Here is a 24,905-nt window from a genome sequence, read left to right as displayed (position 1 = left end):
ATAAATCTCGTTCCGTGTCCAGCGGCGTTCAGAGCTGCTCGTTTTCCTCCGTCGTCATCCTACTACTCACTTGTTGCCTCAACCTAATAAAATCCTATTTTTCGTGGAAGCCTGGACGTTACCCTGAGCTTTCCCCCCTTTTTTCTAACAGGACACTGAAGAGAATGACAGGAAGTAAGTGGGAGGGAAAGAATGTGACGGGATCGGGAATTGACCACATGTTGTATTGACCCGTGGACACTTGGACCCGACTGTGGTACGGACACCCCGCCACATGCGCCCCAACTCCCTCCACAATCCTTTTCTTTACACTTTTATTGCACAGCTGTGGTGCATCCTTTCCTTTTAACCTTGGATTAAACAGATGTGCACACACCCTGTCTACACGAGATGCTCTGTGCAGACACCACAGAAGGCATTACGTAACACATACAAGTTTACTTATAGTTATTTATTGTGCAAGATTCGTCTTCAGGCAGAGAAATGGACGACTGAGAGAGAGCTGACCAGAGTCACTCTAAGCATTCAAGTCTTCAACAGGACGTCTCCACACAAACACACATACATACATACATACATACATACATACATACATACATACATACATACATACATACATACATACATACATACATCCCCCACATACAGTCTATGGACAGCAATGCACATGCACAGAGAAAGACACTAGAAGCTGAAGCTTAAAAAAACAAAAAAAAAACCTTGGTGTGAATAAAATCAGTTTCAAACTGATTCTGTGGCACCTACACTAAAAGACACAATAAAAAAAAACAAATCCAGCATTTACACACGATTTGAAGGATGTCAGTAGTACAGCAGACCTATGCTTGCATGCATGTCTGGGGTTATATGGAGGTGAGATATCAGTCGAAGGTGATGGTCAGAGAAAATGGTGTGTGTGAGAGGACAGAGAACAATATGGCTTCTTCAAAAATATGTGTGGTTCATTTTGAGATGACTGGCTGGCACACACAGGCCAGGGTTGTTACTGGTCAGTGGGTTACAATATGTAGTATAGTGGCCTACATAGTGACCCCTCCCACCACCACCACATTAGGACTACTGGCACTGTGCTAAACTGTACCATTTCAGACTCACACACTGACACAGACAGACAGTTCATCAAGTACCTTTCAACCCCCCCAGAAAAACACAGAGTACTTAAGCCCCTCACAGCTGAGACTGACAAGCCCCTACAGCTGAGAGAGTGTGCGGGCATTGAAAACACTGCTCAAGGAAAGGAGGGCTCTTCACCATCAAAACACCCTCACCACCCACCGAGATCCCACAAGCTTCTAGAGCCTCAGAAGGATTCTCATCCTGACAAGAGGCATGTCGACTCTGCCGAGCCGGTTCTGTCCCCTCACAGCAGGGGTCTGGACTGCTCAAAGACGGCTCTTCACCTTGACGGCAGGGTCACCCCTGACACACACATACAGACACACACACACACAGCCCTGCTGCTGTGGGCAGAAAGGCCACACACACACACACACACACACACACACACACACACACACACACACACACACACACACACACACAACCCTGGTGCTGTGAGCAAAGGGGTTGCACAAGTGTGGTAATGTGGCTGGACACAAGTGACCCGGTGTGTGCTTGGCTCTTTGGGAGGCGGCCACTGCAGGGAAACTCATGACCTTTCCAAGCGCAGTTTGGCCCCTGGAAGGAAACTTGATGAATAGATTCAGACGCTAGAGCTTTGTCTTGATTGTCCGTGAGCAACACGCTAGCTAAACAAATCATAATTGGATTCAAACAACAAAGGCTAGACAGACTTACTTTGGCCAAAGCATATCCTGTTGCAGACACACACGTCTGTACATCCATTCACACACACGTCTGTACATCCATTCACACACACACACACACACACACACACACACACACACACACAACAACTCTTCCGACACCCTAGCTGCCTCTTCCAGTGGAATGTACATTTTGAGAAAAAAACACAAGCAGGTCCTCAGCATGCAGAAACAAAGGACCCCAGAGCGAGTGTGTGCGGGTGAGTTTATGCGGGCGTGTCTTCATTGGATTGTGTATTAGCAGTCTGTGGTTGTGTAGAAGATGCCTCCAGTTCTGTTTCTCGGGTGAAGATGACCGCATCACCACTGACGTTGATCAGACACTGCGCCTGAAGAAAACAAGAGCACACACACACACAATTACAGTGTATTTAATTTATCTATGCAGCACTTATAACACTGAATTTTATCCCTGGCCGCTAAACAAAGCCTAGAGCCTGATCCCTGGTCTGGAGCAAGAAGGCATATTCCCTTCTAACAGGAAGACACCTTGAGCAGAACCCAGATCATTAGAGGTGTGTGTGTATGTGTGGCCTTAAGCAGAATTGCTTTGTGGTGCCACCATCATGATTGTGATAACGGCCCCCGAGGAGTCCTGTTATACGGAATTAATGGACAAGGGGGAGGCAAAAAACTTTCCTCCGCCCGAGTCCATTAATTTCGTATAACAGCACATCTTGAAGGCAATAGTCGGTTGCCACTATAGGCAATAGTCATGCCTTTACAGTATAGCACTATAGGCAATAGTCATGCCTTTACAGCACTATAGGCAATAGTCATGTCTTTACAGTATAGCACTATAGGCAATAGTCATGCGCCTTTACAGTTTAGCACTATAAGGCAATAGTCGTACTTGGCACTATAGGCAATAGTCATGCCTTTGCAGCACTATAGGCAATAGTCATGCCTTTGCAGCACTATAGGCAATAGTCATGCCTTTACAGCACTATAGGCAATAGTCATGCCTTTACAGTTTAGCACTATAGGCAATAGTCATGCCTTTGCAGCACTATAGGCAATAGTCATGCCTTTGCAGCACTATAGGCAATAGTCATGCCTTTACAGTTTAGCACTATAGGCAATAGTCATGCCTTTGCAGCACTATAGGCAATAGTCATGCCTTTACAGTATAGCACGCAAAAGAAGCAAGCGGTTCCGTTTAAAAAGAAGCCGACTTGTTCAGTTTGTTGTACAACTTTCTTTGGCCCTAACAGTGATAGCGGTGGACAGTTAGCTTGTTTACAGTTGATTTCATTGTTGCGAAGCCTGCTTCCAGGCTCAACCGTCGTCCTACTATGGTTGTTATAGTTACCATTCATAAGCATTGATATGGAACGGTGATTAATCTGGGTGATGCATTGTTATAACATTTAAATGTAACATTTAAACAATGATAACGTAATAGGCCTGTATTATTAATAAATTAATTCATTTCAATGTACATTTATTAAGAAATGCTGCTAATTTTATGCTGTTTAACTTATTTATAAATGACGCACTGTCACTTTAAGGGCATAGAGTCCACACGGTTCTCATCATTGCCTTTTGCCAGCTCTTGTTCAGTAGCCTAGGCTAATCCACAAAATCGAGCATTGTTTGTTTATGCCACATTTATAGCACGATATTAACAAGGATATGCATAATATTAAGTTGTTTTAAGCAGCCTCCATTGCTTTGGAATGTAATGACATGAGGCAAGCTCAACATTTTCTGTTTGCAATTAAAAGTGAATTATGAGCCTTGATGTATTTGTTCATCTTCCAAATTACAGTGAGAGCAGCCTATGTTAAAAGAGCCCTGATTTCCTTTTAAAAGCCCCCCGCCCAGTCTCGTGCGCTATCAAGGGAAGGTGCATTCCCAATGAAATGGAGTACGTTCAAGTTAGATCGGCTGCATGGTGGAGATTGAAAGTACCCAAGATTTATCATCCTTGCACAAAACATGCTGTTGGTGCATTTTGACAGTAAACGTTCTTGAGAAAAAGTGAAAAGCAGTTTATTTTGCAGTAAAGCTATTTATATTTATTTACTATATTTTGGTGCCCCCTCTATCCCTTAGTGCCCTACACACAGTGTGTGTGTGTGTGAGTATACATACATTTCTAAAACGGATAGTTCCGGTCCTTAAATATGACTGGCTGAATCGCGTTTGATGCCGTTGTATAATCCAGTACAACCCCACACGTTGATCGCATTTCATTCTACATTACTGCACTACCACAACTGCCGGAAGAATTATTATCTATGAATAAATCGTTACATTTTTCATTGCTGTGCCTTTATTTTTATGAAATCCATGTAGTATAGCCATGTACACTACAGTATATGTAGTAGCCATGTAGTAACCGTTTAAGAACCGTTGTTCTTGTTGTGCCTGTTTTGTGGCTGTCATACTTTTAAATGGCTTTGCAAGAAAGAAAGAACCTCTCCAAATACTTCACATACTTCACTTTTCCCGGAGGAGTGTCTTTATTATTTTCAATTCTCCTGTCTCAAGCTTCTCTACAGTCTCCAGTTCATCCTCCTATCACATAGGTAGCCTATGTGGCAACTTCATCCTCCTATCACACAGGTAGCCTATGTGGCAACTTCATCCTCCTATCACACACAGGGCATGACGGTGTTTCTTTTACTCAGAGGCGATTCTAGAGCCCCAAGCAAAAATTCCAAGGGGGCCCTACCGGTGTGTGTGTTAAGTGTTATCACCATTATGTTATACAGTGGCGATTGCTGCTCTTTGGGACAGGGGAAGCTCTGATAAAAATGGTAAATTATTAAATTAATATTATTATTAAGGTGCTATATTGTTCTTCTGAAGGCAAAAATGATCCCAAACAGTAGGCATGGCAGACATGGCATAATGAAGCCTACACCGTGCTACCTAACTTAGCCTAAATACACATCTGGAACAAAAGCAAGTCACAAACTCTGTAACTCCACCTTACGGTTTTATTCACAGTATGCTATTTACAAAGACAAATAGAAACCGACTGTATTGCTCCCAAATTATGAGAATTTGAGCTGCAACTTGCCTTATCTCTCGACTTCATCTGCCAACACTAACGTTAACGCATCCCTGCCTTGAACTTGAACCACTTCCTGTCGGATCGCGACATATGCTGTCAATCAAAAAGAGTCCGGCCTCTATGACTGTTCCTCCAATCATCATACAGAAGCTCGGCGTCCAGGCCATCCCACTGTCCCATTCACTCCCAGAGACGCCGGGCTTCCCTGGAAATGACGATTTTGTGGCGCTTGTCCAATAAACATGTAGCTTTTCTGCACTGAGATCAACCCACTCTGTAGTGCCATTGAAAGTCCAGTGAAGCCGAGCGTCTATGGGTTTTTTGCATGTTTTTTTGATGGATCGTGTCGTCACAGCAATGTATTACGGGTGCGAAATCACGATAAATGACCGGCAAAACCTTATTGCTGAACAAACTAGCCATGAAGATGAACATGTTTTCAGCATGTTCTAGTTGGAATAGTAGGCTAGAAGCTAATGTAATAGTGTTATTTGATGCGATTTTCCGTGATATTTTAGGAGGCTGAGCTTCCCCTGTAGTCTTAGAGCCTCTGATGTTATACCACCATTAGGTTATTATGTTAAATAATAAAAATACAAAAAGCGTATTATAAAAATTCTTATATTTTGACATGTATCTCACCACTGCAAGCTGGCAGCTCGACTTGCCTTACATGTGTGTGTAGAGCAGACTGTCCTGAATCTGGCAATATCATTGCCATGGTGGAGGGATTCTCTGGAGCTGAGCAATTTACAGACATATGTGGTGTGCGCCTTACAGAAATGAATGGCATTTTTTTTTAGTGATGAAAAATTACCTTTCTGCGCTCCATATCTATGACACGAACTGATCTGACCGGACTTGACCCGAGTTTGCCTGTTAGCCTGTGTGTGCCTATGGTGTATGCACTCATAATGATTCTCTACAACAACTTTTTACTGCATTGCCATGAACAAAGTAAAGGCAAAAAAGGGGTTTCTTTGTTGAACAAATTGGGATGCAATGTGAGCCTTGAATTGGATGCCATGCAGGAATTTGCTAGGATCTCAAAACCGGATTATGAACATGCTTTGCCATAGAGAAACACACGATAGCATTGGATTATAAACATGCTTTGTCACAAAAACAGACAAAATCGTGGGGTAAGTCCAGCTATATGAAGTTATTATTTTGCTGTCACTTAATCTATTTTATAACCCAGAAGGAGGTACTTGGTATCGAATGATGGCTATGTGTCTCCTCTTTCATCTGACATGCGTAGCATATCTATCCGATCACGGGTCCACGAGTAATTCAAACGATAGTAATGGGTCTGCAGCGTTGGTTTGTGTACATGACGCTTATTATTTTGCCGTCACTTTGTCTGTTTTTATAAGCCAGAAGGATCGATATACATGGTATCAATTGATTGCCCTGTGTCTCTTCTTTCATCTGATAGATGAAACGATGAACGAGAGTAATGGGTGCGCAGGTGAACGCAGAGAAGTATAGACTGTAAATATGATGCAATTTGATTTAATTTCATTATTTTGTTTTTTATTTATTTAAAAAAATATATATATTTTCATACTTGATCGTACAGACAAGTGTGTAGTCTCGTTGAAAGCCCCACTTCTGCTCTGTCACGCAATATAGGTTTCATATCGCTGTGATTAACAGTTCCAGAGCAATGTAACAAAGAAGAAAGGGTGTGTTTTTTGACGCACTTTGCGTCAATCGGGTTCTAAAAAAATGAACGAGTATGCTTGGTTCTTACTGTATCGCGATTAACATGTTATGGCTGACAGCCCTAATACAAACATAATGTTAACCATCTCCTTGCTTAACTAGTTGTAACTGTCGCTAGCTAGCTGAAGTTTACTGTTGTATAGATGTAGCAAACCATGTTCAATCTTTCTGCCAATTAACATTAGCCTACTATAACTTCATTGAGTAGGCTAAATGCCCAACTCCGTTGTTGATCCGTCATCACTGCACCCTCGATTGACGTTTAGCACAGTAGCCTAAATATGTGCGAATTCTTTAAACTCTTTTGAACACAGATCCGCTGTTTATAAGGCCATAGAATAGGGCCAGAGAATGTCTAATAAGGGGAGAACCGCCACTCTCGGGAAACTTCTGGTTTCTGAACTGGTTGCAGTTCCAATTCTGGTTCCACATGAGGGCGCTCACGAATAAGTGCAGAATGAATGGTGGTCTATTGGAGCTGTACCTAGGGTTGCAAAGGGGCAGAAAATTTCCGGTAAATTTCCGGAAACTTACCATGGGAAGTTAAGCTGGGGAATTTTGAAAATATTCCAAATTGGAAACTTTAATGGAATTAAAGGTAATTATGGATATTAATTGGAATTTATGGTAATTAACTGTAAATTTTGGGTAATTCATACAAACTGTTTCATATATAAACAAACATTTTGTTTCGTAATAAGCAATTTGATTTGAATGTTTGTATCATTCGTTTAGCTTAGCATACAAAGTTAACTAGCATGCTAGCGGGAATCCCATTCTCTGCCTATTGTTTACTAGCATGCTAAACTAGCAACACTGAACTGCCCAAGATACACCACACCACTCAACAACAAAATTCGATTTGTTGGAACCTTTTTTTCCCATGCACATGAACGCACCATAGGTTTCCTTTATGTCTAGCCTATGCTGATTGCTGCGTGCATGTGACTGACTGATGTGCAGGGTACAAATTCGACTGAAATTGCATTAAATCAGGTTGTTTTAACTAATATTATGCTCTAGATGGGGTTTTGTCCACTACATTTAAGTTCCCTGTTATAGACTAACTTTCCATATTAAAAATTCCCAGTTTATTCCCATTAATTCCCATTTATTCCCATATATTCCCGTTAATTCCCATGGAAAGTTTCCAACTTTGAAAATTCCCGGAATTTTGCAACCCTAGCTGTACCCCTCAAATCCACTTTTCTCGAGATATAATTTTTTGCCCAGAAATTTGAATGTTGCATGCAAAAGAGGGGGCAGAGAAAATACACACCGATGAGTATTATATTTTTTGAGTCACTTATTTGTTCTAAAAAGCCTTTCAAATGCGTCAATGACATCATTCATTAGCAGAAAGCTAGTGTGTTGTGGGCAACAATGACTCAACCTGTAAGAAATCGAAAGGACGCAAGTACTCGTTCATTCAACTTTTGACCTATAATCCATATTGATCTTGCAGAAACCACAATCCAATCTTCGATTTTTCAACGACAACCAGGTGAGACACATTTAGCCGTCTAGCTTCATAGACCCCCATTGTTTTTGCACTTATTCGTGATCGCCCCTAGCGGAACTGCAGCAGATTGCAGGTACAATGGACTTAATAGGGAGTGATCCGGCTCTCCGTGAACGGGCTCTGATACGGGCCTACATATTACAGATGTACTGTTTGTACAACAGGACAGGAGCACGCAAAATACATAATTCAATTTCTATGGACGAAATTCTTGCTTGACCCACCAGCCAGGCGCGTCGTTAGACCTGGGCATTCGGGGCTATAGCCCCGGATTCTCTATGGATAGCCCCGGATCTATGGGCTGTCAACAACAACAACAACAAAAACTCTAATCGTGAATTAAATAAATAGCACCGTAGAAGAGACTTTTGTGTTTTGTGTCCATTGTGTGCATTAACAGCAGCGCAAGAAAATCTGACGTGATCTGGGCAGGTTTAGAATCATTTGTTGCAAAATGTTGCAATTTCAAGTACCTTCTCCTCTACGCTATTATGCATTGCTGTTTCGTGCTTCTACTAACTAGCCTTAGCGAAATAAGTGTACAGAAGGACAAATGGATATTAGAAGTTTCTTTAGAAAAAAAAGGGCAGAGCAGGGACAAGAAGTGGAAACTCACAGTGTGTCATCATCTCCCGCAACCCAGGAGGACATTTCGATCAGCTCATAGTGAAACGCAGCCCTCAGAGACAACGTTGATCAATGCTGGTCTGATGTTACTAGCTAGCAGGCTACCACTGCACCACTGCATTCCAAGAAACGGTCGAACGTGACCTTCAGCAGCGAGTTGAGCGGAGCAAGCAGCAAAAGTTGAGCAGAGTTGAATGAATGAGGAGTGAGCGATTTTCACAGACGGACTTTGGCTATAATACCCAACATCAAGCTATTCCCCTTCAGCAATCGAGTAATTGTGTCCAAGATTACTTTCAGTGATCATTTGAAATACATAGCGGTAATAAACAAGACTGCAGTTTCAATATATTATGATTTACTATTGAATCATGGTCACATGTGCAGTAAATATGGTAAACCTGACCTTGTTTGAGGGGGCTTCCAAGCAATGCATGCTGGGCTTGATTTTGACAGAATGGAACTTTTTCTTTGGGCAAAAGTTTGTGATACACAACCCAAATGCAATTGCTTTCAAGGCACCCATAGCCCATTAATTGAAGATGATGACGTCCAAATGCTTATCCCGAGACGAACGCTCACACCTGTGCACTTGACAGAGGTGCATGACGATGTTTATTCTACAGGCTATTCTAATGTCATATTTTGGGTGTTGTATGTGGTGCACTTTGGCAGAAGAGATTTTCTCCTTACACGGTCTTTAAACATCAAAATATTCGGAAAGCCGTGACGTGAGTCATTACGATTGGCCTTCCTTTTCATTCTCAAAGTAGGTTAAAATTTCATGTTCATCAGCCCGATTTTCAAAATCTCTCGGGGGAGAAACCCCCGAACCCACGGACAAAAAGGACTCTAACTTCTGGGCTCTAGCCCCGAATGTTTTAAATAGCTAGCGACGCCCCTGCCACCGGCAAACGCGCTGAGACTGGGTCGGGGGCCCCCTAGCGGCTTGGGCTCCAAGCAGTTGCCTGCCTCGCCTGTTGACAAGGTGCGCCACTGCTTTTACTGTCGTCCTGGCCGTCGGAATAGCACAAAGGAGTATGTTAAAATATTGGTGGGGACATTTTTGTCATCTCAAAAAATTTATTAGGACTAGTCCCTAGCGTCCCACCCTAAACCTACGCCCATGAAACACATTAATTCCATTCCATTCCATTTGTCCAAGTCGCTATAAGGTTTTACGGTAGAGCTAAAATGTAGCCTACCTCATTAGGCTACTCGTTACTCAATGTGTAGGTTAAGCTCTCTATCGTTCTTGGCAGATGTAACCAAATATGAATGTGAAAGACTTGCCTTTCAGGGCACGAACGGTCAAAAGCACAAAGTTTTAGAAATATCCTGGCGTCTATTTACAGACTAGGAGAAGTTTTCCATTGTCGTAGCAGTAAAAGTGGGCCTATAGCCTACACAATCTGTGTACATAGAACTTCTTCTCCCCTTACTTACCCCGAATACATTAATTATATTCTATAGTGACACCTTATGACCGTCACAGATATTAACTAGGGGGCAAAAAAAAAACAAACACTCACTCGGTTGATAAAACTGGACATAGTAGGTCTAAGTCATCTGCTTCAAAGTCACGCTATTGTAAGGCTAATAATAGCTGTGTTCTCACACTATCGCACGTGACAATTTATTAAAAAGGTGATTTTCTCCTCTTCTGGCGACAGGAGAACCATGCCAACTTTGGATGCGGTTATCTTAGCGATACTTTTTGATATACATATCGTTTGAAAGCTTAGTCAATGACTGTTCATGTGAGCAATTAACTTAATTTTGTAAATTTTACCAAAACGACTGGTTTCGCCTTGCAGGGCGAAAACTATTTGACTACACCTCTCTTTAATGTCATTACATTGGTGGTGTACGTCTAATTGACTGCCTGCCCCTTTAAGGACGAGATAGCCTAATTACATTTCTGAGTGGATTGGAAGGCTTGCATCTCACTGTGTTCGGTTATGAGTGTAAATCACTTTTTGCATAGTGCATTACGATATGTGGATGCAATTGGGAATGTCTTCTATGTCATTAGTTAAAATAAATGTTAAAAAACAACTCGAATTAAATCATTCTTGGATCATAGAAGAGGTAAATGTCTTGCCATTTTATTAACTGTGATTTTGGTAGCACTACTCAAACTAAGCCCACAAGCTAGCAAACATGACATAAGCTAAAAGGACATCTCCAGGTAAACGTTTGCCAATGGGTTGCATTGCTTACTCAAATGTCTTAAGGCCTTAATTAACTTACTTTCATAGCCTAGGTAGGTTAGCAACACCAGGTTGAGAGATGCAAGTAAGCAGATCATTAACGTTAGCCTTTTATTTATAGTCATCAAAACTGCAGAGGAACGAACACGTTTTTCGCAAATTTGACCAATCATCGTAGTTTCCCCGTGAAATTTCACCTACCACAACAGTCCCTCGCGCAGAATATTGAGCCAGATGCCACACTTAATTCTGCAGACACCAAAAACTGCTAATCGATGCCTTGGTAAGTGATGAAAACAATAGTCTTTGTGAACAGCTGTGCACTAGGCTACTTTGTTTGTCAGCTTTTTAAAAAGAGAGAATACAATCATAATGCAAGGGGTAATTAATGTAATTATAGTTCGCCTTTTATTTGTGGATTTATTTAATGTAGACTATTTAGTGTTATTTCTTCCCCAAGCTCATAAAATAAATTTGGGTCGCACATAAATTGACAGGGTCGGTCGGAAACCGGAACCCAAGAATTTTTTTTTTTTATGCCCAGGTAGCCTATGTGGCAAGTTCATGTTGCATCGATTGAAGTCATTTAGCCAATGAGGTCTTTGAAAAATAATGAGTTCAATATCGGTGTTAGCCTTCTCATTATATTTTTTAAAATATTTTATTTATTTTAACTGACCTGCCCGCAAATGACCCAAATATCATTAAAAATATGTTTTGTTTGACCGTGGTGACCACGGGTGTTCGTCTGTTTGTGTGAGCCTGAGGCTGGCCATATGTTATGTTAACACAGCATTGCAATCTTTCTATTTTAATTGGTCTTACTGACAAACTAATACATCTGGTAGATTTGGGACTCACTATATATGTGTGTGTGTGTGTGTGTGTGTGTGTGTGTGTGTGTGTGTGTGTGTGTGTGTGTGTGTGTGTGTGCTGACCTGGTTCTTGTTTGGGTTCTCCATAAACACACAGTCCTTCATGCTGTAGGACACCACAGCGTTCCCCCCCAGTGCCGCCACATGAGCACGGACCATGGCAAACACCTCCGCTATGAACGAGTGCAGAAACCCACTCACGCCGCCCTCCTACACACACACACATGCACAACACACACACAGGCCAAACAAACAAAACACACATAAACATACAAGCACAGATCATCAGTGGTAAAATAGTGTAGTTCAAAATGATGGTTACGTATGTAACCGCGGTTCTATGAATTTGAGAATTGGAGAAATGAAATAGAACTGAATGTAATATTTGAAATTGAATTCATTTGCTCAATTGGTGGGAATTTTCTTTTTAGCTTTCGCAATGCCTACTGCACTTTCGGAATTCTTTATTTCATTTTTCTGCTTGTTTGTGAGTTTTGTTCAGTCTATGGTTTTGTTACATGTGTCCTTTTTATTTGTTTAATTTGTTTAAAATTTATAGTGTACATATTTGGTTAAAATCGAATCCCTATTTTAGTTTTCGAAACTTGTGTTGGTTGGTAGCCTGGCGGGGCCATCCTATATCATTGAGATGTATAGTCTGGCATCGAACCATTCACCTCGCTTAATCCAAGGGGCGGGCAGAGAATTGTCTTTCAAACTGCCTAGGCATGCAATAGGCCAGCGCTTCACCATATCCAGATCCGGGTCGGCAAAACGGCAAATACATCCTTCTTCGAAAGTAATGACTTAAGTGCATTGTGTTGCTCAACTTTCAAAGAAAAGCACAAGTCCAACTCCTCCAAAGTTGACGCCAACGCCGATTCAAACAACCGCTCTTCGCTCGCCATAGCCACCTTCCTTGTTGTTCACAGTCGCAGGGACTGTCGCATCCTGTTAAGCCCGCCTTTAAGACTCTAACAAAATAGAGCTGTGATTGGAGAACATCCACGGTGCTAAGCCAATAGAAATCCCTATGGTTCGATACTAGACGTACAGGCTGAGCAAATTAATTTGCCGCCGCTAGGGTGCGTCTAGATTTCTAGGCTAGTTGGTTGGTCCAATCGATTGTGCAATCGATTTTCGAACGTAAAGTGACAGCCCTAGTGTGTGTCTGTGTGTGTGTATATATGTGTGTGTGCTGACCTCTCTGAGGGAGGTGGTCTCCCTGATGAAGAACATGTTGATGATGCCCAGGTACTTGACAATCTTGGCTCCGGGGATGAAGGACAGTGGAGTCATTTTCACCACGGCAACGGTGCTTCCAGGAAATGAGCGAGTAGAGCGCAGTGAGCGCGAGCGACCATCAGGCAGCGGACTTGCCCTCTCCGCCGACGAGGCTAGAGAAGAGAGAGAAGCAGGGACAGAGACAGAGGAGGGGAGGAGGAGAGGATGCAGAGAGATAGAGATAGAGAGAGAGAGAGGAGGGAGGGGGGGCAAGAAGAGTTGGAGGGGAGGATGGGGGGAGAGAGGGATAACAAGAGGGTGAGAGAAGAGATAGAATAGAGAGTGATAGGAGAGAGGCAGGAGGAGAGAGAAGGATAAAGACAGAGATAAAGAGAGGAGAGAAAAGAAATGGGGGGGTGGCAGAGAGGAAAACGGGGGGATAGCGGACACAGCCTTCAGAGGCGCTACACACAACCAGCTGTAAGGGACATACAGTGTGTGTGTTACACAGACAGAAACTCAGCTAGCAAAGAAACCAAAGTGTGTGTCTATGGCTATGAAGGAAGGGTTGTATACATGCCTCTGTGTGTGTGTTATGTGTCTGTGAGTGCTTCTGTGTGTATACGGATGTGTGTTAGAGAGAGAAAGAGAGACCGTGTGTGTGTGTGTGTGTGTGTCCAGTTCAGGGTCCAGTTAAACATAGGAGGTGTGTGTGCGTGCGTGTGTGTGTGTGTGTGAGCATGAATAAATGCATCCGTTTTTAGGAAAGCTAATTAATGCCCGCTAGAAGCACAGGTGGCCATGCAGCGCAGCTCAGTGCATGCGAACACACACACACACACACTCTCTCACACAGATCCAGGAGGAGAGAAAAAAGAAACGAGATTAGTGAGAGAGATAGAAAGAGACACACAGTCACAGAGACAGCTAGAGCAAAAAAAGTGCAAAGCAGAGTGACTGATTGGGTGACAAGATGGAAAGACAGTAAGAGAGAGAGAGAGAGAGAGAGAGAGAGAGAGAGAGAGAGAGACAGATAGACAGACGGACAGGGCAGACAAGAGGACAGTCCGATACACTCTGTCTGTGAGGGGAGGGGAGGCAGACAGGCCTTTGCAGCGCTTCAGTACAAATTACGCCCAGCCAGAAAAATTTCACAGCTTGCTGTATCCACTCAGACACACGCACGCAGGCGCACACACATATGCACGCACATGCACACACACACACACACACACACACACACACACTTGAGTGTTTGCTGTTGTTAGCTGGACACCCTGATGTCTGATGCATTGTGACTGTGTAAACTTAATGTCCGTGCTCTCTATAAAATGAAAATGACACTACGACAATGCTACGTTTTGGGCTGACAACTAACACAACAATTGTTCTGTCTGAGAACACCCTAAAAAAGAAATACTAATATTATCCTCAAGACTAATATAACTTAGTTTACACTTATTATAACTAATAAAACTGTTAGAGATGCACCGATATGGGATTTTAGTGCCGATAACCGATATTTATTGGTTTGTTGTGGCTGATACCGATATGATAACCGATAATATTACTCTTGAAAAAAAATGTGAAAAGTGATTTGGGGAAAGCATTTAATAAGCATAACTTTATTGCAGTAATTTTACCTACCACCAAATGATGGACAGAACTCATAATAGTCCTCAATAGTACGGCAGTCAACAACATAACAGTAGCCTAGCCCTACAGTATGTGTGGCTCCTTTAAGTGAACCTGACGTCAGTGAATTGCGAGTGAGTGGCTAGAGAGTTTGAATCGTTGAAGACGGCTCTAGATAGGGCTGAGCTCCGCTCTGGTAAGGTTAAATGGCGGATCATTCACGAGAGGATTTTGAGTTGCACAGATTCCCAAATGAACGCATATCCACAGATTTTGTTAGAGTGGTGAAATACATTCACACCGCTGACATTATATTGAGGAAAAAGTATAGCCAACCAAGGTCAAGTAGCTCAGTGTAGCCAGACGGACCTTACGTAGGCCTAAATTAGGACAGTGTCTGACCATTTATTGAACTGACAAACATGCTGAATAACAAGTTTGTTTCGTTCTCATTGTGTCACGCGGCATATAGACTCCACATGTAGATTTGCTCCGTTTAGCCAATTGGAAACAAACCTACACAAATCATAATGTCCGAAGCATACCAGGATAAAGGTAAGAATTCCCCAAAATATCAGACCTAATTGCGCACACTTTAAATCGATTAGTTTAGGCCCTCATTTCTCCAATTCTACTTCTTCCTCCCACCTGCTATAGAACACTCAGATGACACCATGTTCAAAACATGTAGCCCAACTTGCTAAACGACACGGTAACAATTTTAAAGCAACACCAAAGAGTTTTTTGTACCTTAAAATAATGTTTCCAAAATCGTTTCAGTGGTTCATCAACTCGTAACAGGGTGAACGGCAATTCTGCATTCGCTTCGCGGCCCTCCATCGGCTATAACCGCACTATGTAAGAGATCGGGTAGCGGATCTGTAGTTCGATGGAGTGAGACATAAGAAACTACAAATTTGACTTGCATCTGATGTCGCAATACATCGTACTTTTATAGGTCATGCAAAATATTCTACCTTGTCTGTGGACATCGTTATTTGCAAAGCCGGTGCTGGATAAACAAATAGCGTGCGTGCGACAGAGTTAAAGTTCTTTGGTGTTGCTTTAAATCCTGGCCACACCTAAAGGGAATGCAAATTACTGCCAACGAGTCATGAGCTACCTCATCTCTACAGTATCCAGAGAACTTTGGTAAGAATCATAAGTCCCATTCAGACTGCAAGCAACTAGGGACAAGTGCCCATAGAATAAATTGCAGAACAAAGGGAAACCAAATCCTCGACCAATCTGGTGATGAATATGGACAATATTATAAAGCTTGCCTTGTCATGACCTCATTACTGCTTATTATGATGTGTTATTTACGATAGTCTCATTTCAATTGTACAGCCAAATGATCCACAGACTAGAAATCTGGGAAGGTCATTACATTCATAGCTTTACCGATGAATAGACCTCATTATAAGACAGCCAGGACAGCTGGGTGTGGTAACAATGGAGTGGGGCTGGGCACTGGTGTGGGTGAAATGCACAGGGCTACGGTTGAGAGGAAAAACACTCAGCAAGTTATCAAAGAGACCTACACGCCAAAAAGTCGTTTTACTTTAGTAGTGTAAGCTCCATTTTAAATATGGCTGAGGGGTAAAACACTCAGGGAGTTTTCAAAGATAACCGCTGGAACATGCAAAGAAGTTTTTTTGCTCTGGGCCTGTTTGCCAGAGACCTGTACAAGCAGTACAAGCTGGAAGGGCCTTCTGCCATCAGGACTGAAGTACGCCCTACACTAGGTGGTTGGAAAGCCTGTGGCATTAACGGTAAAAGGCTCTGCTGACAGAAGCTGCTAAGCATGCAAAACTCCCTGATTGATTGACAGCGTCGTCCGCATACGAAGAGGGCAGTGGAACAGCAGGAAGATCGGAGAAGGAGCAGGTGCAGTCATGCCAGGTGCAGCTGTGCTCCTTTAAAACTGGGATCTCAATGCTACAGTCCCGTTGCAGTATGTTTGTTGGAGACTGGGATCTCAATGCTACAGTCCCGTTGCAGTATGTTTGTTGGAGACTGGGATCTCAATGCTACAGTCCCGCTGCAGTATGTTTGTTGGAGACTGGGATCTCAATGCTACAGTCCCGCTGCAGTATGTCTGGAGACTGGGATCTCAATGCTACAGTCCCGCTGCAGTATGTCTGGGGACTGGGATCTCAATGCTACAGTCCCGCTGCAGTATGTTTGGAGACTGGGATCTCAATGCTACAGTCCCGCTGCAGTATGTTTGGAGACTGGGATATCAATGCTACAGTCCCGCTGCAGTATGTTTGGAGACTGGGATCTCAATGCTACAGTCCCGCTGCAGTATGTTTGTTGGAGACTGGGATCTCAATGCTACAGCCCCGCTGCAGTATGTTTGTTGGAGACTGGGATCTCAATGCTACAGTCCCGCTGCAGTATGTTTGTTGGAGACTGGGATCTCAATGCTACAGTCCCGCTGCAGTATGTTTGGAGACTGGGATCTCAATGCTACAGTCCCGCTGCAGTATGTTTGTTGGAGACTGGGATCTCAATGCTACAGTCCCGCTGCAGTATGTTTGTTGGAGACTGGGATCTCAATGCTACAGTCCCGCTGCAGTATGTCTGGAGCATGAAGAGTGGAGAAGAGTGGAGGGAGCAGGAACCAGCACAGATGGACTCATAGGAGCTCTGCCGAACGGCACCGCGGGACGATTAAGTTAATTGTTGCAGAATGGCAAGTTACGGTACTTGCTGTATACTAGTGTTAATTTCGTCAGACTAGACAAGAGGAAATATATTCGTCAACGACCTTTTTTTTCATGACTAAGACGAGACGATGACGAGACGGCAGTAATGTCCTGAAACACTGACTCAGACTATCTTAAGATGCATTATTGTTGACGAAAAAAAGACGAGACTAAAATGTTTTGCATGAAATAAAAACTAAGATAAAATCTCTCTTCATGTTCGTCTACAAAATGAGAAGACAGAATATCTAGCTGTTACGTTTTCAAAATATTCCGAATGAGTTCATACGCAAAAGCTTTCCTGTAGGCTAGTCTACGTGCTGTTGCTGCAACCCTGTGGCTGCAACACCTAAACTACATGGAACAAGAACACTGGAGATTTATGCCAGAGTTAGCAAGCTAACTACCTAAGCTTTATGCCACAATGCTACATACCCAGAAGTTGAAGCTTCTCTCATACTAATTAACATCCCCCAGAATGTCCATACGAAAATGTTCATCATGTACTGTCAACTATTTAACTAGTTAGACTGATGATGCAAAGTTTGCTAGCAAGTAAGCTAATATGGAAAGTTCGCTAGCAAGTTAGCTATGGCTAAGATGGAGAGTCTGTTTGGGGAATGTGTTGTGTTAGGCGCATATCGCCATCTAGCGAATCGGAGTAAAACATTAATGCTTTGGCCTATGACAGTGTTTCTCAAACTTTTTCAGTTTCAGGGCCACTTAACTAACCCTAGCTAAAAAAAAAAAAAATTAGACCTACTTCAACAGTAGCCTATAATTATTCTACACAATAGGCCTACTCACTGAACCACCTTGCTTATTGTCTTTGCACTTTGCTTATTGTGTGGATTCATACTGTATGGTTTAAACTGGCATATCTTACATAGACAGTGTTGCAGAACTGTTTTTACATACAAGTTGGTTTAATATTGCAAACAACTCATATATATTATATTTTACCACATCTGCTCGTGGACTACTTATGATAGCTTATGGACCACCAGTGATCCCTGGACCACACTTTGAGAAACACTGGTCTACTTAATATGACAGTGGTCCAGTCAAATCTTTTACTGTCTATGGTCAAATCCCAGCCGAGCTATAACTGTAGCTCGACTTACCTGTGCATGTACAGTAAACATACTGACTGACAAAAAATCAGAATGAGTAATTATAACAGACGAGTAACCCTGTGGACACACAATATTGTTGGAAAATTGAGATGTGTGAAACACTATTTGACTCAAATGGTAATCAGAAATAATTTGTTATAAAAAAAGACTAAATGTGTTGACTAAAACTGACTAAGACTAAGATACCTTTAGTTTTCTTTTGACTAAAACTAGACTAAAATGATGAGACTTTTAGTCGACTAAAACTTGACTAACAAAAATGATGTTTGAATGACTAAATATGACAAAGACTAAAAAGGACATTTCGTCACAAGACTAAGACTAAATTAAAAATAGGTGACAAAATTAACACTACTGTATACTGCATGTTATGAACGAGCTACAACATAAATATTTGGCGGCAGGCAGTCCAAATTATGTCTGTTTTATGCATATTTAGTAAAGACAGGGACATTTTGAAGGAGCCACTGTAGACTGTTTTTTTTTTTTATTTGCTTTGAGTTTACTTTTAAACTTTCTGTTTAAACTTTGTCAGGAGGAAAGCCACCATTCATCATTTTAGACCTACATATTATCCAAACACAAACATCACAAATGAATGAGCGATTTGTTGACTCGTTTAAGTCATGTAACAGCAAATTCCTGAGTAACTTTTTTTTACCAGTCCACCCCTGCCCTCTACCCAATCAGTGCACTGTTTATGAGGTCCGCTGGCCAATCAGTGCACTGTTTATGGGGTCCGCTGGCTTTACACCAATCAACACATGCACAGGAAATGGCATATTCAACCCAGCCCAACCAAACCAAAACAAGCTAAAAGCAAAGAGACATCTTAATGAAATCTCAGTCAATAGAAAGATCTTTTAGAGCCACTAAAATGAAATAATTCTAAGGAGATTAAAAACAGAATATGGCTATGAAGACTATGTTTTTAAAAGTCTTTAGGATTAATTTAATGCACTTAAGTATGGATTCATTTCCTGAACAGTGGACCGTGAGAACGTATTTCACTTTAGAATTACATCATTATTGAAGCTCTAGGGGGGGTTTATATTTGTGTTCTGACTACAAAAGCTCTACAAATCATCCTCAAAACCGCATGGCAAAAGATTCTGAATTCACCCACGACGCACACAGTGGTGTACTAACCCAGTGGATTAGACTCCTTCACATGCACTTTCACAACAATGAGAATTGAGAATACTAGCAAAATTTGATGCCTACTCACTGTCCAAATCACAAAAAGCTGATAAAATCAAGACTCTTTTCATGTCTCAAGATGCGTCAGGACTAGGCAACACTCCAGTGTTGTTGTAACTTTGCTGATAGAATATCACACAGGATGTGTCATATTCACAGCATATTCCATTATATTGCATTCCTGTGCAGTTTATGTAAGTCATTTTAGATAGCAGCATCTGCAGGAATCAAGACTAGAGTTGTAGTTGTAGTAAGTGGCAGTAGGTAGGCATGCTAACGCACCAGGCAACATCTCAGTCATGCTAACTAGCTAGTTCTGATGAGAGTGCCCATGCATTCCCATTCACAAGTGAATCTATTCACCCTCAACACTCCCACACCACCCAAAATCAAACCTACACACACACACTACGCCAGCAGAAGTCACACGCTTTCTTCAGTCTTCCAAACATGCATACCAGACCTACCTTTGGGCCTACTTACACACTGATACTCAAAAGTCTCTCGTATACAAACACTCATGCATGCACACACACACAAAGATACACAGCTCCCCCCACCTGAATACATACACAACTGTATGTTTGAAAACTTCTCTGTTCCAATTCCGAGCCCATCACTGTCCTGATGTGGCTCACTGTGGGGGTTGTGTGTATGAATGTGTGTGTGTGTATGTATACTGTATATGCGTGTGTGTGTGTGTGTTAGGCTACAGGGATGACACACTTCTGTCCAGCTGCCACAATAGAATGCTAGGCAACACCTTCAAAATGAAAATCAAATGGCTATTGATACCATCACACACACACACACACACACACATACACACACACACACACACACACACACACACAGAGACACACACACACTCTAATGAGTAACTGCTAGATGTAATAAAGGTCAAGGCCTTGTGACGTGTGTAAGAACCCACACATGGACACTGTGAAGACTATGACACATTCCAGTGTCCCTGCGTGTGTTTCCAGGCTTGCTGTTCCAGAGAGTCCCACTGGAGTTAAAAGCTGCACCAAACAGTAAGGGCTCAACACCACCATCTAGTTGAGGCCTTACGAGTGCATGGGCTGATCTGTATGCCTGGTCAGATGGGTAATGTGAACTGGAATTAGGAGGTCAATTCAACAGTATCCTGCACTGTTGTACATTTTGTACAAGTACTCACTGTAGCAGTACGTGTGTGTGTGTGGGGTTGGACTTCTGCATCAGCCGTGAAGGTGTTGCACAGCACCCTGTTCTGGAAGGTGGATCTACTGATCACAATCTCTACCAACCAATCACACTGTCATAACCTGCATGTGCCACAAAAAGGCATCGAGACTCCAGTCCCAGCAGCAGAGGAGAGAAAGAGTGCGATAATCAGTGTGTGCTTGTGTGTGTGTGTGTGTGTGTGTGTGTGTGTGTGTAAGACAGAGGGACAGCATGTGTGCTAAGAATAGATTAGTAAGTACATGTGTGGGAGTGTGCATAGACATGAGAGTGGTGGGGGTGAACTGACGAATGAATAGGATATACGAGAATTTGTTAAATCGAGAGAGAGTGAGTGACAGTGAGTGCTCCCACACATCTTGGTGCTCATGGTGTGAGCTCTGTGTGTGTGTGTGTGTGTGTGTGTGTTTTAACTACAGTGCTCCTACTTGTCTTTATTGATCCGCGTCTTATGGTGTGAGCTTTCAGTCTAAGCTGCTCTATCCACGAGCTGCATCTGTCTGCAAAGGAACTGTAATCAACTGAGGGAGCTGGAAAAAACACACACACACACACACACACGCACGCACACACATACATACACACACACGCGCACGCACGCACAGAGGCCCACACACAGAGGGAGACAAACAGAAGAGAATAGGACAGGACAGACGACAGAGGAACAGGAAGAGAACAGAAAAAACACAGGAGGGTAAAATGGCTGCCGCCGCTCTCAAGCCCAAACTACCTCCAATTAAACACACCAGCGTCTCTATGGAAACGCACCGTACCACACCGGCTCGCACCGGACACACTTACCTCTAGCCAGGCCACCAGCGGAGCCGTCTGAGGGCCCTGTGGAACACACACACACACACACAATAAAGTGCAAAAACAAGATCAGCTCAAGGTATTATGGACAAGAAGGAAAACGGCTGTCAACCCAGGTAACATATAAAAGGTCCAGCGGGATGGTGATGGGTAAAAGAATATGCGTTACATCTGTGTGTGTGTGTGTGTCAATATGTGTGTACTGTGCTGTAGGGATGTGTATAACTCTCTGTGTCTGTGTGTGTGTGTTACCTGAGTTCTTGGCGGAGCTGAGGGGCTGAGGGTTCTCTGCACTGAGCTCCAGAGGAAACTGAAGCTGCTCCTCATTTTCAGTAATGACTGTTGGAGCAAGAGCAGCACGCGCACACGCACACACACACACACACACACACACAAACACACAAAGTAAATATCTCAACCTCAATGTAAACCTCATTCACTCTGGATCTCCCAAAAAGCTTAACGAGTTCTCCCAGCCCGAGAACAGACACACAACCAAACACACAGCATTACCTTTCATTGGAGCGCGATCATCACCAGACTTGTTGCTGTCCTGAATCTGATCTTTGTGAAAGCTCATTGCTACAGCAGTCACAGCAACCTGCCAACAACAACCAATCAACACTCAGATCTGGCCCCCCCAACTTCTCATAAACAACCAATCAACACTCAGATCTCACACACAACTTACTATACACAGCCATTAAAGACTGAGATGTCACCCACAACAAGGGCCCTATTGCACAAAACTAGGATAAGGGATTAAGCCGGGATATCTTGGTTATCCTGGCTCAATTTATCCGTGATCCGGTTGCACAAAAGGGGGATAGTGGGCAGCAGAATATGTTATGGTATACTGTAAGTCACCATGGCGATTTATTCTGTGGAGCTAGCCTGCTCCAGACCAGGCTAAGTTCCAGGATCTATTTAATCTCATCCCTTATCTCAGTCAGCAGTCACCACAAACGGAAATCAATAGTTATTCCACTGCCCACTACACATTGTTATCACATATAACTAGACCCACTGTCATTATTTAAACTTTTGTGATCATTAATTAACTTTTACAGGATAGGTTTCACCTGGCTTGATGAATCCGTGTTGGCTCATCCTGGCTTGCTCGTTGTGCAACCAATTAAGCCTGTACGCTCTTGTTTTGGATTCATTGAGCGCAGCTCAGTAACTTACCCCGGATGTCTTAATTCTGCTTTTGTGCAATAGGCCCCAGACAGCAAAATTCATGTACAACATATGAAGAGTTCAGATGCAAAACCCTCTAAGTCTGACCACTTTTCTTTTAAATGAGCATTTAAATTCAGTCTCCTATAGGTTTTTGCCTATAAATCGATATTTCAGACCAGGAAAGGAGTGGTATTTAGTGGGTTTAGAAGTTAAATTATTTGATTAGCGTATACTATGTGTGGAGAGCATCCCCTCACCATCTTTATCTCATTTTTGACATAGGTGGCATTTAGAGGGTTTTGCATCTGAACTCTTCATATACATTTATTGTTGTCATGGTCACCAAAACATGCACAGACACACATAGCACAGGCTGCTGGCATCTGCAGGCCTTTGTTCACAGACCTGAATAAGTTCGTCTTCTGGTACGGCAACGGTGAAGTTGAGATGGCACAGACAGCAGGGAACCATCGAGCGCAGCTTGAAGTAGAGACTCTACAGGGAGGCATCCACACAAACAGTTCAAAACAAAATCAAAGCACCTCTAAAAGAGACACAAAGTTGGAGAGATCGGTGGAGGTGTAAAGAACACGATGGGGGGGGGGAGTAAAGACTCACCTTGAGCAAATTCTCACACAACTCACTGAAGATTTTGTTGAGTCCCTGATTGGTCAGGTTGACATTGCTCAGGCGGAACACCCTCACGGAGGAAAACATCTACGAAGGGCAGGAATGTGTTTACATTTCAGTTATAAAACACTATGACAAGGCAACATTTGCTGAACACAGTTCCAGTTGGTCAAGTCCCGTAGGTGACCATGTGAGAGAGAGTGCATTAGGGTGGAGGGAGAGGGGCTTGTGCTTGTGTTTGTAGGGTGTGTTGTCCAGTGTGTGGGGACCTCACCTGGAGTCCTGACGTCCAGTTGTATATCCCAGGCATGATCTCTGTGTTACAACTGAAGAATCCTGAGAGAGAACACAAACACTTACTGAAACATGGATGAAACCAGAGAACACTGCCACGCCTGCAGCACTGTCAACTAATGATGCCTTTTCATATTCTAGTTGTTTAGGAGATTAAACAGAATTTCTTATCTCTAACAACTGGAACTTGACAAAGTTGCTTCCTGCATACAGGTAGGACTCATTCGAATAGCACACAAACCTGACAAGTGAACTTTTCTGATAACTGAACCGGCAACCCGGTTACAAGCCTGAAGACCTAATCAGTAGGCCACTGCTGCCCCCAGTGAGAGAGAGTGTGTGAGTGTGTGTGTGTGTTTGTGTGTGTCCACATGTGTGTGTGTGTGTGTGTGTGTGTGTGTGTGTGTATGTGTGTGTGTGTGAGTGTGTGCACATGCGTGTGTGTGTGTGTGTGTGTGTGTGTGTGTGTGTACCTGGAGGAGTATGGGCATCAGTCAGGAGGGAGTGAATGTCTTCCACAGCATCAGTGTCATCAATCTACACAAACACACACCAGAAATGTTACACACAAAGTTCTTGATGACACACACAAACATTAAAGAAAGCTGTGGAAAAACTGACCAATGGACACACACACACACACACACACACCTCAAGGACGAAGGCATCCTTCTTGCCGTGGGACAGGTCGATCTCGGACAGCTCGTCTGAGCTCTCGGAATGCGAGCGGAAGAGGCGGGACCTCTGGCGAGGCTCAGGGATGGGAGAGCCAATCAGCTCCTCAACAACCTCCTGCAATGCACGCCCACACACACACACACACACACACACACACACACACACACACACACACACACACAAGCGAGACACTTTCAGATGCACCCAACGGGACAGCCACATTAGCGTGCACCTCAAATGGACATGGTACAGGGACAACAGGCAACGTTATAGTAGTATAGTATAGTATAGTATAGTATAGTATAGTATGGTATAGTATATATACTTTTTTGATCCCG

At 42.9% G+C, this 24,905-nt stretch overlaps 1 protein-coding gene across 16 annotated transcripts in view; it reads right to left on the bottom strand.

The window, feature by feature from the left end:
- Window positions 1-436: 436 nt before the first annotated feature.
- Window positions 437-24,905, bottom strand: part of c2cd5 (C2 calcium dependent domain containing 5) — a 57,141-nt gene continuing 32,672 nt past the window's right edge. For 13 of the 16 annotated variants that reach the window (XM_048256336.1, XM_048256334.1, XM_048256338.1 and 10 more), the window contains 12 exons: window positions 24,541-24,681; window positions 24,363-24,426; window positions 23,870-23,931; window positions 23,584-23,682; window positions 23,371-23,460; window positions 22,297-22,384; window positions 22,036-22,122; window positions 21,772-21,807; window positions 21,399-21,500; window positions 13,041-13,234; window positions 11,901-12,047; window positions 437-2,176 (listed from right to left, as the gene is read on the bottom strand). In XM_048256336.1, the coding sequence (XP_048112293.1) occupies window positions 2,054-2,176; window positions 11,901-12,047; window positions 13,041-13,234; window positions 21,399-21,500; window positions 21,772-21,807; window positions 22,036-22,122; window positions 22,297-22,384; window positions 23,371-23,460; window positions 23,584-23,682; window positions 23,870-23,931; window positions 24,363-24,426; window positions 24,541-24,681 (1,233 nt within the window). In that variant the 3' untranslated portion in view covers window positions 437-2,053. Of the gene's footprint in view, window positions 2,177-11,900; window positions 12,048-13,040; window positions 13,235-13,448; window positions 14,019-21,398; window positions 21,501-21,771; window positions 21,808-22,035; window positions 22,123-22,296; window positions 22,385-23,370; window positions 23,461-23,583; window positions 23,683-23,869; window positions 23,932-24,362; window positions 24,427-24,540; window positions 24,682-24,905 lie in introns of those variants that run through there. The other 3 variants (XM_048256337.1, XM_048256339.1, XM_048256343.1) reach the window with 3 other exon arrangements.

This window comes from Alosa alosa, chromosome 11, assembly GCF_017589495.1.
Source record: "Alosa alosa isolate M-15738 ecotype Scorff River chromosome 11, AALO_Geno_1.1, whole genome shotgun sequence".
Lineage (NCBI taxonomy): Eukaryota > Metazoa > Chordata > Actinopteri > Clupeiformes > Clupeidae > Alosa > Alosa alosa.
Note: the sequence above shows the minus strand (reverse complement) of the source record. Positions and strands in the feature narration are given on the sequence as shown.